Source organism: Urocampus carinirostris, chromosome 3, assembly GCF_059441175.1.
Source record: "Urocampus carinirostris isolate Australia breed hairy pipefish chromosome 3, RoL_Ucar_1.0, whole genome shotgun sequence".
In the NCBI taxonomy this organism is placed as follows: domain Eukaryota; kingdom Metazoa; phylum Chordata; class Actinopteri; order Syngnathiformes; family Syngnathidae; genus Urocampus; species Urocampus carinirostris.
Window position 1 is genome coordinate 12,166,389 of NC_142351.1, and position 20,693 is coordinate 12,187,081.

The 20,693-nt window shown below is 37.9% G+C and overlaps 2 protein-coding genes across 2 annotated transcripts; both read left to right on the forward strand.

Annotated features, from left to right (window-relative positions):
* Nucleotides 1-1,302: 1,302 nt before the first annotated feature.
* On the forward strand, nt 1,303-13,280 carry LOC148368706 (serine/threonine-protein phosphatase 4 regulatory subunit 2-like). Its single transcript, XM_088330722.1, has 8 exons — nt 1,303-1,385; nt 1,522-1,692; nt 4,909-5,002; nt 5,085-5,122; nt 5,198-5,272; nt 5,396-5,542; nt 6,620-6,924; nt 12,361-13,280. Exons 2-8 carry the CDS (start codon nt 1,553-1,555, stop codon nt 12,618-12,620), a joined length of 1,059 nt encoding a protein of 352 aa, XP_088186848.1. The 5' UTR covers nt 1,303-1,385; nt 1,522-1,552; the 3' UTR covers nt 12,621-13,280.
* A 1,868-nt stretch (nt 13,281-15,148) lies between these two features.
* Nucleotides 15,149-20,005, forward strand: guca1b (guanylate cyclase activator 1B). The gene is made up of 4 exons (XM_088330724.1): nt 15,149-15,523; nt 15,594-15,743; nt 15,835-15,949; nt 18,598-20,005. Exons 1-4 carry the CDS (start codon nt 15,320-15,322, stop codon nt 18,720-18,722), a joined length of 594 nt encoding a protein of 197 aa, XP_088186850.1. The 5' UTR covers nt 15,149-15,319; the 3' UTR covers nt 18,723-20,005.
* Nucleotides 20,006-20,693: the final 688 nt, after the last annotated feature.

Sequence of the window (20,693 nt, forward strand, 5' to 3'; positions counted from 1 at the left end):
CTGCTATCTGTTAGCAAATTAGCAAATAGAGGTTTTTTTTCTTAGTGTACCGGAGGCAACGATGGACACCGAGGCGTTATTGGAAGCATTTCGAGGCAAATATTTCATTTACTAAAAAAATAATGATGTACTTGTAGCCGTTTTTGACATTCTTTGCAACGAGTTGAACAGCCAGTTTTGGCTAACTATTTGATCTTTTGCAAGCTCTGCAGTTCATTGGGGAACCATTCATTCATTATCTGCACTGCTTATCCTCAGTAGGGTCGCAGGGGTGCTGGAGCCCATCTCAGCTATATTCGGGCAGTGGGCAGGGGACACCCTGAACTGGTGTCCAGCTAGTCGCAGGGCACACAGAGACGGACAACTCACTCGCTCATTCACACCTAGGGACAATTTGGATTGGCCAATTGACCTGACATGCATGTTTTTGGAATGTGGGAGGAAACCGGAGTACCTGGAGGAAACCCACGCAAGCACAGGGAGAACATGCAAACTCCACACAGGAGGTTCGATCTCATGACCTCAGAACTGTGCCGCACACGCGCTAACCACTGCCCCGCCGTGCTGCTCCATTGGGGAACCAGTCTCACGTTATAACGGAATTGCTGGGCAGTGACAGCTTGTAATTACTGAACGAGTGTGCAATAGATTTCAAGCTTATTAGTATAATTAATATATTACGAAATATATAAATAGGTTGGCGTTAATATTGCATTTTTTATTTTCAAAGTGGCTGTTTTGCTGTAACCAGGGTCTCAAATAATTTCTAACCCGGAGTGACTAAAAATCCTAGAGGTCAAACTAAAATATTGCATTTTCCCCCTTAAAATCATAATATTTTGTCCTAAGTGATTCGGTTAAATAATTGTAAAAGTACTCGCTGTTACCTTACCTTGCATGGCTGCCACTGGTATCGGTGAGTGAGTGTGTGTGTGAATGGGTAAGTTTGAAGCATATTTAAAGCGCTTTGGGAAGTCATCAGTGACTTGAAAAGCAGTATATAAATGCAAATGCTGTAGATTACATAAAACTGAAAAAAATTTCACTTGTACCATCGTTGTTTTGTCTCCTATTATGTAAAATATTCTTACCAAGACTCATCACACTCATTTTGAGGACTTTACACATTTGTACTCATTGCTCCATTTCCTACAAATTGTAGATATTTTTGTCTTTCTACTTTTTGGCTGCTGACTATGCTTGATGACAAACATTCAGATAAAAACTACCTAGCAATGCCATCATGTGTACCAAAGTCTGGTCATATAATTATTTAAAGACGTATCAATGTTTTCATTTACAGAGTTTGAAAAGAGAGTAAAAAGGGATACAGATCCAGTGCTGGAGAAATACCTGTGTCATGTTGCCAAGACAGGGGAAGCAGTGTGAGTTTCAACATATAAGTCCTCCACTACATACTGTAACGTGCTTTCTCTTATCATTCTCACCTCGGAAGCATTCCAATTATTTGTGGTCATTCTTTTTCAGACCTGATGTGACCAAATATCTGATCTCTTCTAGGATTCCGTGGTCGCAATTGAAACCCTATTTTATGTTTAAGTTGGAGAGTGTCATCGATGATTTTCACGCATCTATGCCTGAGCAGAGAGGCACACACAATCCCAACGTAGAACACGTCCCCTTCAAGGAGATGAAGGAAAGAATTTTAAAAATTGTGGACGACTATAATGGGTGAGTTAATCACATGTAACTGATATTCCAGTATTATTTGCTAATTTGTGACCCTCTTTATCTTATGATGAACTAAAAGGGAACAAAATAGATGAATAAAACCAACTATGTTTTTAATTTGAATTGTTTCAAATATGCATGGCGTTTAAATAATAACCCCCAAATTGAATTAAAGCACACAATTTTTGCTCACTGCCATTTAGCACACACTGCGTTTAATCTATCCATAGGGTTTCTTTCACTTGCTTACCCCCTACCTCCAGATATCACATGTCGCAATTCATAACTACAACTCACTGTATTTAGATGCCTTTGTTGTGTATAATTTGTCCAGGATTTTCATAGAACTCTTTTGTTATTATATGGTTCCACATTGTTCATTAATCGTTTGTAAATATGGTTTTTTTAACAAAACTTGAAGTTTCCTGACTTCTCTGACATTCGTATTGAGCCATTTAGTAATCTGTAGGCTATGCCTGTATAATAATAATAATAATAATAAAACCACATTTTATTTAAAAAAGCCTTTCAGGACACACAAGGTGACTGTACACAGAATAAAATAGTTTTATCAAAAAAAAAACAATCCAAAAAACAGGCAATATAATAATAAATACATACATAAATATACAAATATATGATCTTCCTATTCGTGTTTGCTATCTATTGACTTGCAAGTTACCGCAACCATGTACATGCATAAACCAGCAATTAAAAACTAATAACGTTGACCCCTTAAGTCGTCCTACTCATCTCAACAGAATAGAATGGGCATCAAAAACAAAATAGACAATGTAGCAACCCTGCAGTTTATTGACAATCATAATACTGTTCAAGTCCTTCCAGATCTAGTATCTTGTATTGGTTACTTATACAAAACTCAATTCCAATGAAGTTGGGAAAGTGTGTTAATTGCAAATAAAAATGGATCCAAGTAAATTGCAAATTCTTTTCAACCCATATTTAAATGAATGCACAGCAAAGACAACATATTTATTGTCTTCACTCATAAACTTTATTGTTTTGGGAGAAAATCATCAACTCTGTAATTTGATGACAGCAACACGTGCCAAAATAGTTGGGACAGGTGTCAATAACTACTCAGAAAGTGGATGAATGGAAATCAACCAACTATTTGCAGGTGAACAGATGAATTAGCAACAGGTGAGAGTTGTTACTGGGTATAAAAAAGGGAGACCCGAACAAGCTAAGTCATTCACATGCAAGGATGGGGCGAGGTTCACCTCTTTGTGAACAACTGCGTGAGCAAATTGTTGAACAGTTTAAAAACAACATTCCTCAAAGTACAATTGCAAGGAATTTAGGGATATCATCATCTACAGTCCATAATATTGTGAAAAGGTTCAGGGAATCTGGAGAAATCACTGTGCGTAAACGGCATGGCCGTAAACCATTATTGAATGCCCGTGACCTCCGAGCCCTCAAGCGGTACTGCATTAAGAACCGACATCAATGTGTGAAGGACATCACCACATGGGCTCAGGAACACTTTGGAAAACCACTGTCAGTCAATACAGTTCGACGCTATATCCGTAAGTGTGGGTTAAAACTTTATGTTGCAAAGCGTAAGCCATTCATCAACAACATCCAGAAACGCCGCAGGGTTCTCTGGGCCCGAGCCCATCTAAAATGGACTGATACAAAGTGGAAAAGTGTTCTGTGGTCTGATGAGTCAGTTTTCCAAATTGTGTTTGGAAATTGTGGACGTCGTGTCCTCCGGTCCAAAGAAGAACAGAACCACCCAGACTGTTATGCACGCAAAGTGCAAAAGCCAGCATCTGTGATGGTATGGGGGTGCATGAGTGGCCAAGGAATGGGTAACCTGCACATCTGTGAAGGCACCATTAATGCAGAAAAGTACATTCAGGTTTTGGAACAAAGTATGTTGCCATCCAAACAGAATCTTTACCATGGGCGCCCTTGCTTCTTCCAGCAGGATAATGCCAAGCCACACACTGCACGTCTCACGACAGCGTGGCTTCGTAGTAAGAGGGTGCGGGTGCTTGACTGGCCTGCCTGCAGTCCTGACCTGTCTCCCATTGAAAATGTGTGGCGCATTATAAAGCGCAGAATAAGACAAAGGAGACCCCGGACTGTTGAACAGCTGAAGCTGTACATAAAGCAAGAATGGGAAAGGATTCCACTATCAACGATTCAACAACTAGTCTCCTCACTTCCTAAACGTTTATTGAGTGTTATTAAAAGGAAAGGTGATGTAACACAATGGTGAAGAAGCCCCTTTCCCAACTACTTTGGCACTTGTTGCAATTATAAAATTCTAAGTTTATCATTATTTGCTTATGGAAATAAAGTTTATGAGTTTGAACATGGATAATCTTGTCTTTGTGGTGTATTCATTTAAATATGGGTTAGAAAAGGTTTGCAAGTCATTCTATTCTAATTTTACTGACATTTTAAACTTTTTCCCAACTTCAATGGAATTGACTTTTGTATTATTAATCAATAATTTTGTATCTTATATGATAAAACTTTTATAAACCATCCATTATCTGAACCGCTTATCCTCAGTAGGATCGCGGGGGTGCTGGAGCCCATCTCAGCTATCTTCGGGCAGTCGACAGGGGACACCCTGAACTGGTTGCCAGCCAGTCGCAGAGCACACAGAGACAGACAACTCACTCGCTCATTCACACCTAGGGACAATTTGGACCGGCCAATTAACCTGACATGCATGTTTTTGTAATGTGGGAGGAAACCGGAGTGCTCGGAGGAAACCCACGCAAACTCCATACAGGAAGGTTTGATCTCACGACCTCAGAACTGTGCTGCACACACACTAACCACTGCTCCGCCGTGCTGCCAAAATGATATAGTAATAATTATAATAATAGTAAAAGTGATGAAAAGGCACATCATGATGTCTTAAAACAGAATTCAAAAACATTCTCAATGTTAAAAAGATAATTCTCAAGCGTGTACAGTACTAGCTTTTCAGCCTGGCACACTCCCTAGCTATTAAATAAATCAATAAATAAATGAATCCGAGCACTTGTTAACTGAAAGCAATTAAGACTTAAACAAGTTTTACCCAGATTAACATTTAAAGCAGACTGAGTAAAGTTGTGTGTTAAGGTTAGTATATATGTGCCGGCTTAGGGCACAGTTCAAGTTGAGTGTTGATGCTTGTGGTTGCCCGTGACTATTTCTAAAAATGTCTCTTGGTAACTTTCCCAGAATTCCATTCACTATTCAGCGTCTGTGTGAGCTGCTCACCGACCCCAAGCGAAACTATACAGGAACGGACAAGTTTCTCAGGGGTATAGAAAAGGTCATCAGTTTACTAATGATTATGACTGGAATGTGGTAGTGAAGAATTGAACATCTGTCACTGACCTGTACATCTCTTACAGAACGTGATGGTGGTCAGCTGTGTGTACCCTGCATCTGAGTAAGCATAAAAGCTGTCATATTTCACGTTTGCATTCAGCATTTGCTACTTAACTGTCACATTGTGCTATTCTAGGAAAAATGGGACATCCTGTTCAAACAGAATGAATGGAGTTATGTTTCCTGGCAGCTCTTTGGTACATTCAGACAGGTGGGAGCCGGTATAAGTATCTTTGCTCTTAGGAATATCAAGTGGCACAATGAGGCATTTGTAAGGAAAAACATGATGGGTCTTCATGTGTAAGAATTGAAAATCATTTTTTTTCTTTTGCAGTCGAAATGTAAATGGGCCTGTCTTGCCAAAACAAATAAATAAGCCACAGCTGTCATTGTCATCTTTACATTCTACCAATGGTCTCCCTGAGTGTGAGGTCAGCAAGGAGTCAGAATCTGCGGAGAAAAAGGTGGAGGCATGTGTCAGGTTGGTGGCAGGGTCTAACTTTAACCCTTTATAATAGTGGGATGAGGGGAGGATTTCTTATTATTGGATGCATTGCAATTCTGATTTAAATTATTCTAAGTTGATTGATAAAAATCTAAATTGAGCTTACTAAAGTATGTCAAGTAAGACAAAAACACTCAAAGGGTTATATGAAAGGGGGAACTAAGAAGCACGGTCCAGTTTCTGCCCAGGATTCTAATAGCGGTGATATTGTTGGATGCATCACAATCTTGACGTAAATGATTCTGAATCGATTGGTAAACGTCCAAATTTAAGTTACTGAAGTATGTTAAGTAAGATAAAAAAACAGACGATTATATCTAAGGAAGAAGTAGTCCAGTTTCTGCCCAGGACTTAGCGAGCAAGTGCAATTCCGCGGTGCTTAGGCAGTGATCGGCAACCCAAAATGTTGAAAGAACCGTATTGGACCAAAAAAAACATTTTTTCTGCAGCCCCAAGAAATTAAAGGCCTTATATAATAAGCCTGATAATGAATGCAACATATTCTCTATGTATCTTTATTAGTTGGATGCAGTGCTTCCTGAGGTACAAGGGTAGGAAAGGTCTTCGACCTAGACTGAAGCTGCATTATAAGTCAGCTGTTTAGTGCGATAAAACCAAAAAAGTTCCCAAAAGTAAGGAATTCAATCATTATTTGTTGTCAGTTATTTCTTGTAAACATTTGAAAATATTAATCGAAGCAAAAAAAATTTCTAAATAATTTAAGGTTATTTACTCTTTAATTGTCATTCCCCACCGCATATCCTTTACCAAACTAACCTAAAATTATTTTTTATCTTTTAACTCATGTTTACCATTGAGCACCACCACTAATCTCGTTGTAAAGAATGTCCACTACATTAAAGACTACTCTATTCAATACTGGTGGTCCCCTTTTAAACAAAAACTTCATAACTTAAAATTAATATTCCAATAAAATACCAGCAGAACGAGTTGTTACAAATGAACTGCGTTTTATTAATTGGGTTATTCGATGAACAAGAATATCTACTATCACGTATCAATCATTTTTCTTCCACCTTTTAATTTTTGCAGGACTGACCCTTCACACTTGGGAGGTGAAATCACTCCAAGCCGGTCAAAGAATAAACACTCTGATGATGAGGAGGAGATGGAGAGTTGTGATGCTGAGAAGCACAACAGCAAGAGGCTAAAAGTCAACGAAAGGCTGGAGGAGAAGAATGATGACACAGAAATGGAAATTGAAATTGGAAAAAAGGAATCCTCGTCTACAGACACGTGGAAATCAGCACCAAAAGATGCATCTTTGGAAGAGTCTTGCGATCAAGGACACAAAAGGGAACCATCTTGTCGAACACAATCGATGACAAAAGATCCAGGTATGTGTAAATCAATTCTGCCCACTCTAAGTCATATATACATCTAAATTTGACAAATGTGTTGAACGTACACTGGAGATAAAATTAGAGAACAAATTACAAACAATTGAATAATTATTGAAAAATACCATATTCACTGCTCAACAGTTTAAGGAGATTTTGCTTCGTCTATACCAGGGGTGTCAAAGTCAAATGGACGGAGGGCCAAATAAAACATTTGGCTACAAGCCGAGGACTGTCCAATCTTTACTGAAACCAAGATTTAACCTACTGAAAACACAACAAATATATTACAATATGATTGGATAAATAAAGCAATATTTTCTTATGACTGTCAGTCATTTTTTATTTCAGCAGGCACAAAATACAAATGTCCTTTATATAAAAAACTCATAACATAAACTCATAACCATTTTCTATCATTCAATCATCTGAAATTATTAAAAAGAAATATTGCCTCGAAATACAATAAAATAAAGTGCAAAAATCTCTTGTTACTTAAAACCAATAGCAATCAACACACTGGACCTCATCTGTCCTGCTCAAATGTACATTGACTTTCCTTTCTGTGCTTTCTCTGGGTTAGTGTGAAAAAAAGGAATTACTGATTAACAAATAATAACAATCAAAAGTCTGCTAAATAGGAGACAATTTTGTCAAAAGACTGTTGTCCACATCAAGATCTATTTTCCATGAAAAGCCGAAAAACAAGAAACACTCCCAGGACAGAGTCGGCAAACAAAAACAACATAGTCAACATAGACAATAAAGCTTTAAAATTCCCGAGGGGAACAACAAAAAACAAGACCTTCTTTATGTGCATATTTAACTTTTAAACTTGAACGGAGTAAAAACTTCAAATGTGTAATTGCACGGGAAACATTACTGTATTATTACTGTATTTACATACATTTATATACAGTACTGTATTACTACAACTCTACATTACTTGTTTGAGGCTGACGCTGATACTTTTCCAGCTACCTCCGTGAACATGTACTCCAACTCCCACCTTGTTTGAAAGTGTCCACCTTCCGTTTAGCCATTGTTGATGGGTATCTGTGGGCTAATTTTTGCTGTTATGCTAATGACTGCTGCTGATCGACTGCTGAATAAATCAAACCGCCTCCCGCTTTGCTCCCGCTCGGTGTGTCCCCGTTGCATTGTGGGAAATGTAGTATTCATGCGTACTGCGGGCTGCTGGCTTGCAGCGGCCTGCGGGCCGGATCTAATAATATATTGATATCGTCACGCGGGCCAGGTAAAACCCTCTCGCGGGCCTAATGTGGCCCGCGGGCCTTGACTCTGACATATGTGGTCTATACCACGCTACTACAAGACTTTTTCACAAAATGAATGGTTTATTTTAAGAAAAAAAAAGTATTGTGCACCGATCAAAATTAGAGAACACTTTTGGGTGCCCCACTTAATGGTGCTGGTCTTAGCACATGGTGTTCATTTCCATGATTGCCAACCCCTATTTAACTGGCATTCTAAATGCTAGTTTCACTGACTTTGCAAGATGGTGACTGAAAGCCACCGGCAGCAGGTTGTCCAGATGAAAACAAAAAGGATGACCCTATCAGCCATAGCAAGACAAGTTGAACGTTCCAAACCTGTGATTTCAAGAATATTGAATCTTTACAAACTTAAAATCTCATTCAAGTCACCCAAGAAAGCTGGTCGTCCACAGAAGACAAATGCAAGAGAGGACAGGTGACTGGGGAGGATGTCAATGGGTAATCGTTTCCACACTGAAGCTGGAACTGACCCCTAGTTCAATGCTAAACATGGTAAGGATCTATCTCACTGTTCAAGAGCATTTGGATTGAATGTCCACACTGCAGTGACCAAACCTCTCATTACAAATAAAAAAAAAAAATCAAGAAAACTCTTCTGAACTTTGCTGAGAAGCATGTTGTGTTGACAGTGGAGAACCGGTGTACAGTTCCTTTCAGTGATGAAAGCAAATTTAATTTATTTGGGTCTAATGGGAAGCATTGAATGGTAAATGGTCTGCATTTATATAGCGCTTTTTCAAGTCAATGAAGACCTCCCAAAGCTCTTTACAATGTGCTTCACACTTACCCATTCACACACATCAATAGGGAGTCAGCCATGCAAGGCGCCTACCTGCTTATTGGGGGCATTAGGGGTTCAGTGTCTTGCCCAAGGACACGTCGACATATAACACGGAGGAGCCGGGAATCCCAAGAGGAGCGCTCTAACTCCTGAGCTAATGCCGCCCACAGCATTCTGTTCTGTGGCACAATGGAGAAAGACTGTGTTAAAAAGTCAGTGAAAAGGGAGGAGGAAGTGTCATGGTTTGGGGCATGTTTTCTGCTGCAGGAGTTGTGCCTCTTGTACAGCTACATGGTCAAGTGAATGCAAACGTGTATCAGAACCTTCTTCAACAGCACATGGTTCTTGACCTGTGTTCATGGCCCAATCAGCCGGCAGTCTTCATGCAGGACAATTCTCCATTTCACACAGCAAAACGGGTAAAGAATTTCCTTGAAGGTGAAAACATTGCCTGCCCACAGTCCTGATAACCCATTGAAGAACCTCTGGATAATCTTTGGTTACAAGGTTATGGTTTAAAAAAAACAAAAAAAAAACAACCTAGAATCACCCAACTGTGGAGGAGGCTAAAAGAAGAAAGGACCGAAATGACACCAGGGCAGTGTGAGAGACTAGTGCTATCCTGTGGCTGCAGATGTGCTGGAGTCATTCACTGCAGAAGCCTGCACACATCTTACTAATTACTGAATGTCGTTGCTTTCAGATTCTTCGGTCATGCCAAAAGTCATTGTTGTTCTCTATCTTTAATCAGTATATTCTGCAATTTTGATCGATGTGTTTTCTAACAAAAGTTTTTTGTCATTTTGTGAAAAAAACTGTTGTCATATTATGATACAGGCAAAATAAAATGTAATTTAACTGCGGAACAGTGAAGATGGTTTGAATTCATAAATATTCCATTTTTACAAGTTGTTTTCTAATCGTATCTCTAGTGTAGGAAGAAAACGACCTTTTGGCACTATAATTCAATTTTATAATTAAGATTTGATCCAAAAATATCTTCGAATGTAATTTTGGATATTATAAAAAAGATGTCCGTGTACAAATCCTACAAAACAGAATCATTTGCGTCTATAAAAGTACCGGTAGTTCTTTGTGCCTGTAAAAAATGTCAACTCGTAACGGATCTTCCTGCCACTAGGGTCACATTTGTTTATTTGTTTAGACTTTCTTAAGCGTCAGGCACGTCAAGTAGCCGCTTCTAAACGAGTCCAAATCTAGTATGCCCCTGTATGAGCGACCGGGTGGAAACATGTTTGTCTGGAGAGGAATGGGCTCCACCAGGCTGTACTTGCCCAAGACACACAACAGGAAATTGTGCCCCTAAGACCCTAGTGGTTAAGGGATCCAACAGACCAACCAACCAATATGGTGCTATAAAAGTCACGTTTCTGTACAACAGAAATAACTCTTGAGATTATTGAAATAGTGAAATATGTCTCAGCATATCTAGTCATTATTGTATGAGTTTTTCAGTACTTATCGTTTACTTTCTTTTACTATATATTATTATTTTATCTTCACATTTACATTTTAATCATTGTATTCAGTTAGTCGTGATTAATGTACTAATGATTATCCATGTATTTGAATTAAGTAGTTACTTCTTGGTGTTTTCCAAGTGGTATCTAGTTCTTATCTGGTATTTAAGCGCCGGTGGGCATTTTGTGAAAGCCCTTGTGACACTTGCGCATATATCTATCTTTAATCGTAGGTCCAGAATCAATCAAAATGCTTTGCTCTAGCGCTTGTTTTAACTTGTCTAAGTCACCAGCCAGATGTTTATTTGAGCATGCAGAGAAGAAATGGTCTATCCTCTTTCAAGACTCCTAATGGCGACTCCAAATATTCAACTTTTATAAATACTAACGATTTTTTGGTGCTATAGTAAACATTTACTTTTTGCAAGTGAATTTTTTTTGCAGCTTCAAATGATCACATAGCCAAACACATATGTATATATTTTTGCTAAAAGTATAAAATGTACATTTTTAATGAGTGCAAATCCCATATCTACGGATACAAATTCACACAAGTCCACTTTTCTTTTTACAAATGCAAATTTTTTACTGGTAACAATCTTATAAACCAAAACACATTTTTACTAATTATATATGAATTTCAGTGTCTTTACAGTAAATATTTGCAGATTCATTATTATCTTCCAGATATTTTTACGGGTACAATTTTTGACCTGAAGTACAAATTTTCATTGTTTTTCTACAAGTACAATTTGGGTGACTTAAAAAACTTTTTGGCACATGTTAATATTTATAGTCAAGTCATGTTTATTTGTATAGCCCTTAATCACAACGAGTCTCAAAGGGATGCACAGACCACAGATTATTGCAAACCACAGAGTATTACTACACCATCAGTTTGTATGCTTTTTTTTAAGAAGCTGTAATAATTCACTCACACTTACTGTAAAATATACAATATTTTTTATTAAACAAGTAATGTATTTTTTCAATAAGCACAATGTTCTTACATGCTTTTTTTAATCACAACCTACCCAGCCCAGGAAGGAGTATACACATCTACCTGCAGTGTCTGAAACTTGCCTGCCCAGCCATAAAGTTACCTGCCCCATTTTTCACAACTTGAAACACAATAGGACAACTAATCGCTAAAAAAAAGCATTATTGCAAAGTATAAAGGATTGATAACCAGAATATATAACAGAACAACACTTTAAAATTAAGTTTATTATAAATAATAACATCCATTCCATGTATATGACATTGCTGTTTTCCATCTGCCATAAGCATGTACCTGTATTTACTCATCTTCATTCATGCAACGTTTGCGTTGCGCTGTCTGCTACAAGCCACGTGAACTCCTCTTTCCACGATGCTCTTAATGTACGTTTATGTTTTGTAGCGTCATAAATGTTCTTAGCTTCTTTTGAATATTTCTTCTGGGGCTGAGGTTTTGGCTTGATTCCTAACCACTTCTCCAGTTTTCTTGTGTTCTCTGTGCATCTACTTTGAAAAATGATATGCAAATGCACGACTTTATAAGGCTCGGGAAAGTTATTCGATGCAGGGTTCTGATTGGCTGCCGAGTATGCAAATTGCCAAACGAACCGAAATTCCGAAATTTCCAAACTGAACTAAGATTTTGAAATCAGAATATAGCAAACGTTTTATTTGATTTGAAAAAAAAAAGTATTTTCTTGAAAAAGCTGTCGGCCCACTGGGCGGAGATGTTTTGTAAGTTGTTCACCCGACGTAAAGGAAGCAGAGGCGTCCGGGCAGATGTTATTTCAGACACTGCTACCTGTTACATTAAGAATCATTGGGATGTTTTCTTAGCATTTTTTCCCCTTCCTTTCTCTTTTACCATACGTAGAGCCCTGTAGCCCAAAGACAGAAGCATGTGAAAAGGGGACAGCTGAGGAAACTCCTTACCATGAAGTCAGCGTTCATCAAACAGAGAATGCACTCATGAAGCACAACACTGAAGAGAGTAGCAGCACTGATGGAGCCTCTTCGCCGAGTGACAAATTGGCACTGTCATCTTCCGACAAATCAATCATTTTGTCAACGGAAGACGATGCAGGCGATTCAAACTGCACAAAAACTGAAACCAGCACTGAGGAAATGGAATAAATGATTCCGTTGAAGGACCAGTAACTAACTCATGACACTAAGGTTACACTTACTGCACCACCGTGGAACTTGGAGTTCAGGAGAGATTTGAACCTTGAGGTTATTTGCATAATGATCTTAAGTCCACTTCTGCTTGAAACAGGGAGTGAAATCACAACTTTTTTAAGGACTAAGAAGGGGCTCAAGGATATTCGTCATTGTTGACTCTTTTTCTAAGCCATCTTATTAATTTACTTTTCTGTTTATCTTATGAGTTCTTTTAACCATTACTTTTGGTATTCCCCCAAAATACTTTGAATGTGTTGTTTTAGGCAAAGCATTGTTTTAACTTTAATTACAGGACTATGTCAGTAAATTTGATGTTTGTGAGACATTATCTAGAACGGGAGTTTCCAAACTTTTTCAAGCTGAGAGCTACTTTTGGTTACTAATTAGCGCAAAGGCCAGCCAGTTTGATATCATTTCTAAAATAACTTATCATGTTATTACTATGTTATTACCAGGTTAATATTGGAAGTAGGATTAAATAGACTCAGCACTGGTGAGTCATTTTCAGAACCGGTCCACACCTATCCTTTAAGGGCACCGTGTTGGAGACCCCTGGTCTAGAATATTGTCAGTTTCTTGTTTTCTGTAATGCAATTAAAACTCAAAATGCCATACATTCTGGATTCTATACACATCAGCTGAAATATTGCAAGTATTGTGTTATTTATTCTGATTAAGGCAAAAACTCAAATATCCCATTTCAAAATGGTAGCTCGGTGGCCTTGGGGGTAGGGCGCCCGCACCGAGACTGGGAGGTTGCAGGTTCAAGCCTCGGCTGAGTCATACCTAAGACTTACAACATTGGTACTCATTGCCTCCCTGCTTGGGGATGGATGGAATGACTCCTAATACAGCATTTGGGTTGAGCGAGGGGGCTGGGAATCCCCTCTGTATCAATCTCCCAGAAAGAGTCAGAAATGTGAATGTGTTCTGGATTCTAGCCACCTCCCACAAGGGGATATGGCTACGGTATATAATATAATATAGACTATCATGAAAAAAATTGTACGGGTAAGCTATAAGGCGTAGTAATCAATATTCAAATAATTGCATTTTTGCAATATTTCCGTTGTTTTGTAAGGATTTAAGAATGTATGTTATATTTTTTTGAATTTGATTAGAGAAAATATCTAATATATACGAACAGTTCTTCATATCTCCCTACGATGGATGACTGGTTAGCATGTCCTCACAGTTTAGAGGTACTTTGTTCAATTTCAGCTACTGATTAGTTACCGAAGTTAACTGGGATGGGCTCCAGTACACCCAGGAACCCTTTGAGGACACGAAAATGAATACATAAATTCATTTTCCTCCAAATGAACATTGCACTTATCCGCACTAGCTCCTTCATGATGTCAAAATTTACTGCAATCATGTCCGCATAATATTGTCTTGTCAGATGTTTTTAATACATACCTGACTAAGGAGTCCTTTATATTTATTCCCTCTTATACAAATAGTTGTGCACATGTTTTGTTTTTGATAACTCTAGATTTTTACAGTAGTTCACAGGCTTGTACACCCGTTTTATGCACTTGTCATATGTGATTATGGCACAAAGTAAAAACTGGAAACTGAATGCTTCTTTCCTTGTATTCGGAGTCAGTATATTTATTGTAATTGTCAAAGAGCAACAAATCTTAGTTTGAAGCAACCAGTCATATACAAAATGATGGTGAAATGTATTAACGAGTTAAAAAGTCACATTTTCAAGTATTAAGCTATTTTTGGGGTGTTGAATATGGCTAATGAGAAAACGATCCTCTGCCAAATGGGATTGTTAGCTCAATCAAGTATGTTCTTCCTTTCCTAGAAACACTATTTAAAAATGTAATATCAGATAAATAAGACTTAAAGTTGGCAAAATTTTAAGCCTGGGGAAAAATAATTGAGTTTTTTTTGTGTTAAGTTCAAGCTTGCTCTGTATTAAAATTGGATTCAGAATACATCGCTAATTCGAATCAGCAAATATTTTGGTAAACAAGCCGAGTTAAATTGTTAAATTGTATTGTCCTTGGGAAATAACCATAAATTCATCATGTAAAATCTTGAAATTTCAGCTACATTTTATAATAAAAAAATAACTGAATGCCATGTGTGATGCACTGTTAATAGAGTGAAATCCATGAAGGCTTAATGCTTGTCAACTCTGATTACTGCAATCGTCGTCAGCAAGTATGCAGTCTTTCAGGGTACCTGTACTTTCGTGGCTAAAAAAGAGATCTCCAATCCAAATGTTATACTGTATTTGGGAAAATTAGATAACATGGCTGGTGACTTTTCCCTTTTTCGTACAATACATTAATATAAAAGTCTGGTCTGCAATAAACTTAATGATACCACTGTAAGACAGCGCATAGCCTATTGTGCCTATGAAGCTGCGTTAAATGACAATCCTCTCATGATGTGTCTGAGGGCCAATTGACTATGACAAGTGGACATTTGTAATCCCCTCAGGGAAGCCAAAACAACCTTTGTCTTGCCCTGTTATTCAAATGTGATTCTACGGCAAGACTGAGTCTGACTCTCCATTCCATGTATTTTAAATTAGCTAGCTTGCTCACAAAACATTTCCTTTTTAACAGTCCATGCGTATTATGTAATGTATTTCTCTTAGTCTTTTGGGTTCAGCGATAAATCTTTCCACAATGGGTCAGCGCATAAGCGAGGACAGTGACCCAGACAAAGAGATAGATGTGGCAGAGTTGCAGGAATGGTACAAAAAGTTTGTGGTTGAATGCCCTAGTGGAACGCTCTTTATGCACGAGTTCAAGAGTTTCTTTGGGGTCGCCGATAACAAGGAGGCTTCAGATTACATCGAAAGCATGTTCCGGGCATTTGACAAGAATGGGGTGAGTAAAAACCTCGCTGGAACAGAATTTATTTATTGTTCTCAACACGTTTTTTTTTGTGTGCACACAGGACAACACCATTGACTTTCTCGAGTATGTTGCAGCTTTGAACTTGGTCTTAAGGGGTAAATTGGAGCATAAGTTGAAATGGACGTTTAAAATGTATGATAAAGATGGAAGTGGTTGCATTGATAAAACAGAGCTTCTTGAAATTGTGGAGGTAATGTGTCTTTACAATTATAGATAACTTTAAAAATATGGAATGCATTCAACTTGACACTTACTGTACATCCTGTCCTGTCTCTGCATAGTCTATATATCGACTGAAAAAAGCCTGTCATGGAGAGCTGGATAAAGAGTGTCATCTTTTGACCCCGGACCAAGTAGTGGATCGCATATTCGAGCTGGTTGATCAAAATGGAGATGGTGAGTCTTAATAATTTTCTAACCGATTCAAGCATTGCGTGGATGATTAAAGAACTCATTTGAAGCCTTTAAAGCTCAATGAGACCTTACTATTTACAAGGCGACTACAGTAGTTATTTTATTTGCATGTTTGTTACTTCACTGAAGGAAATGTGCCATTCTCCGTCGTCCTTCATCCACTTCCGTGATAGTGCAAACGTTGATGCTGCAGCGGAGTCATTCTGTTGAAATATTTTATTACAATAAGCAAACATACAACTAAAACGAAACAAAATAAAACAAAAAAGACAGGATCTTTTCTGTGCTAGTATAATACATTAGAAAACTCACGGGGCGGTATTTTACAAGACGTGAGCGGGGTTTGAAAGAAGATCCTCTGCAAAGTAAATGTGAATAGATGTAGTTTATCAAAATGACCTTACATTGAAACGGTGGACACAATAAGCAGACTCATTAGAATTAAAAAAGGGTTCTGTCAAGGGTCCAGACACCAACCATAAGTAAATGCTTCACTCAAATACGCAGACAATCACAAAGTGTAATAACTATAAACAAATGAATAATCTGATGGTCAGACGGGTATAACTGTAAAACTCATATATTGCAAGTTCCGGACAATAAGGCGCATCTCAAAATCCCAGTTTGGCCAGAAATTTGAACATGTGTCTTACACGCGGACACATTTGGAAATGTGTCAGCATATATGTGTAATGATCAAGCAGAACTGATGTATTGTTTACAATTGCATAACTTTGAAAGCAACGAGAATCCGGACTGCAGCGGGGAGATTCCACTGATCTAAAACCTACATGAGGGCAAGGAAAAACTCAAAAACCTCAACATGAGGAAAATGAAGAAACCCTGAGAAGGGAGGCAATCCCCCTTCAGGATGACCAGGCTGCAATGGATGTTCTAATAATAAATAATACACAGATATTGTCAACATCAAATTTAGCTTATTCATATGGTATATAATAGAAGTGTGTTTTTAGCCTAGATTTAAACCGTTTCACCGAGGTTGCAGATCGAATCTCAGGGGGAAGAGCATTCCACAAAAAAATCATTACAGGTGGTCACAATCTATTGTGGGTGTCGCCTGTGGAATTGAACTCAGCTTCCCCAAAACTTTGGTTAGTCATAGTTACTTTGTGATTTGTCAAGGTGGTCAATTACATTTTTACATAAGGCAAGCCTATATTTAAAAACAAACAAAACTTAAGGTTCTGGAGTTGCTCATTTAAATTTAATTAAGATGCTGTTGTGTGACAGGCAGTTTATGCTATAAAATCCTTTAATATAGTAGATTTTGAAACCATTTTGCAGAGAGGAGTTTTTTGGTTTGAACAATTTTATTGACACTAGTAACATCAAATAACCAATGTGAGGTTTGAACAATTTTTCTCGACAATCTTAACAGCAATTAAGCATGTTCACAATTTCGTTATATGACGTTTTAACATTTTTTTTTAACAGCAATTAAACACACAATTTCATTATATCATATCCCAACAATATGATTTTTTATCGACACTTTTAACAGCAATTAAATACTTCTTTTTGTTTTTTTTTGTTTTTTAGCAAATAAACAATGTGAGGTTTGAACAATTTTTCTCGACAATCTCGACAGCAATTAAGCATATTCACAATTTCGTGACGTTTTAACAATTTTTTCCGACATTTTTAACAGCTATTAAACACACAATTTTATTATATCATATCCCAACAATAGGAGTTTTTATCGACACTTTTAACAGCAATTAAACACATTCACAACTTCACCACATCAGATTTTAACAACATTAGGCTTGAACAACCCCCTGGGCCAAAAATCCTCCAACCTTGTGAAAGATTCATCGCTAATGTTTGATTTCTGTGTTTGCTGCCAAAAGTGGCCCAACTTTCTATTGGGTTCAGGAGGCAATTATTTCTTCACATAGGACCATAAAGGTTTTGATTTTTTGTGCCTAAATAAATGGAATCAACATTTCAAAACTGCATTTTGTATTTACTTTGGTTTGTCCCTGTGTGATATCAAAGTTGGTTTGATGATCTGAAACCTCTGTGTGGGATAAATATGCAAAAAACAAAGAATTCAGGGAGGGGCCAAATACTTTTTCACGGCATTGCATATTCTAACAGAATACTACCTTCAGATTCAGATATTCTTTATTGTCATTCTTGTACACGTGTATACAGAACAAAATGTCAATACATCTGACCCGCAGTTTCCTTAAATGTACAGATATAAATAAAATGTTGTATTGAGTTGGAGTATTGAAGTACTAATAATATACTCAATAATTATAGCTATGTATAGTATTATACAGTAGTGCAAGGAGTGCAAGAGGAGCAGCTAACCAGATGTGCAAAATGGGCAGTCAGGTAAACAAGTCACTATACAATAACAATAACACTGGAGTACGATAGTGCAGAGGAGAACAGGTGTGCAAAGGAGTGGCTAGGTATAAGAGAACTGCCAGTAGTGCAAAAAAAACAAAAAACAATCAAACAGATGTACAGATTAGCAGCTGTGTAGGCTTACTATGTGTGTGGTTGATTGTTAATGTTCTCAAGTCATTTTTATGGAAAGGACTACATATAAAGAGTAACATAATAAATACTACCCCAAAACCACTCCAAACACACAGGCGAACTCTCCCTGGACGAGTTCATCGATGGAGCACGGAGAGACAAGTGGGTGATGAAGATGCTGCAGATGGATGTCAACCCTGGGGACTGGATCAATGAGCAGAGACGCAGCGTCAACTTCTGAATGCTGCAGCAGTGACTGTCGAGTCAGTCAGTCACTTGTGAAAGCTTAAGCGAGACGTGACAGGAATCCTGACCTTGCATAAATGAAAATGCTGTATGACACTTAAGTCTAGCATTGGTGCACAGCGGGACATTGTTTTATTTATTTGAACATGTTACGGGTAGTTTGGGGGAATTTAAGTGTAGTATACGTTTATCTCTTTCCTAATCGTTATGAAACATTACTACGGTCAATTGCATAACTGTGTGTCATTAATTATTCAGAATTTTTAAGCTTATTTGTTATTTCACACATATGTAAATAAATGGTAAATAGTCTGCATTTATATAGCGCTTTTCAAGTCAATGAAGACCTCCCAAAGCGTTTTACAATGTTCCTCACACTTATTCATTCGCACACACACTCACACACCAATAGGGAGTCAGCTATGCAAGGCGCCTACCTGCTTATAGTCAGGGTTGGGTAGAGTTACTTTAACTGGATTACTTTCAATTACTTTTGGATTACTCCAATACCAAATATGCTAACAAAAGACAAAAGAAAGTAAATATGAATAAAATCATGACTCAACACGTGGTAAGCTTTCTCTCCTGGCTTTGATCTCTTTGATCTCCGGCAAAACTAACATAAAATGCGACAGAAACAAAATGAAAATAAATCCAAACAGCTTGCCAATATCATTTTTGCCGTTCCATGTATTCAGCCTGCACAAAATTTAGTAATTTTATTCGTATTTAGTTTGTTTTGTCTTTTATTAGCATATTTGGTATTGGAGTAATCCAAAAGTAATCAAGTTAAAGTAACCCTACTCAACCCTGTGAAGCTGTTATTCATATAGTTCTTCACAACCTAATTCTGAAGTACATTTGGTGTTCATAATGTCCACGGACATCCAGGAAGTAAGGGAATATTGTTTCTACTTCAACACTTTAGTACAGTAAGATGTAATCCTATTACAATAATTTTTCATAATATAAATATTCTTAAATAAGTTTGATGCCTCTTTATTTTTTAAGGGATACCATGTAATATTTTACCAGTAGATGTCGCTGTATTGTGTAGTGCAAGTGAAATTGAGTGCTACAAAGCACAAGGAAGAATACAAACAACGGAGGCTCGAAATGACCAAAGCAGCACCATTTTTCTTCTCAACTTTTTGCCCAGCCTTTCACAGGGGTTTTTGTTTTTTGGGGTACCAGTTATTGTAAAATGGCAGACGATGATGTCCGCTCACACTCGGTGAGGCTCATGTTATGTATAATAAATGCAAACGTCTCACCCTACGTGTGTTTATCGTTTATATGATTGTTCACATGTATTTGCTTATTCAAATCAAAACATTTGTAATGAATATTTTTTAAGGTAAGTCATGTTTATTTGTATAGCCCTTAAACACAAGGAGTCTCAAAGGCAAGCACAGACCACAGACTTTTGCAAACTCCAGACTATTATTACTCCATCTCCTGATCTAAAACCTACATGAGGGCAAGGAAAAACTCAAAAACCTCAGCATGAGGAAAATGAAGAAACCTTGAGAAGAGACTGCACATGAGGTAATCCCCCTTCCAGGAGGACCAGACTGCAACGGATGTTGCAATAACAAACGATAACATAAAGAATAAAATATAAAATAATTAAAATATGATATAAAATTTAAAAGAAAAATGAAAAGGACGGCAACACAGTGGGTAGCGCTTGTGCGGCACAGTTCTGAGGTCATGAGATTGAATCTCCCGTGTGGAGTTTGCATGTTTTCCCTGTGCTTGCGTGGGTTTCCTTCGGGCGCTCTGGTTTCCTCCCACACATTCCCAAAACATGCATGTTAGGTTAATTGTCTGGTCCAAATTGTCCCTAGGTGTGATTGAGCGAGCAAATTACCTGTCCCTGTGTGCCCTGCGACTGGCTGGCAATCAGTTCAGGGGGTCTCCTGACCACTACCCGAAGATGGCTGGGATGGGCTCCAGCACCCCC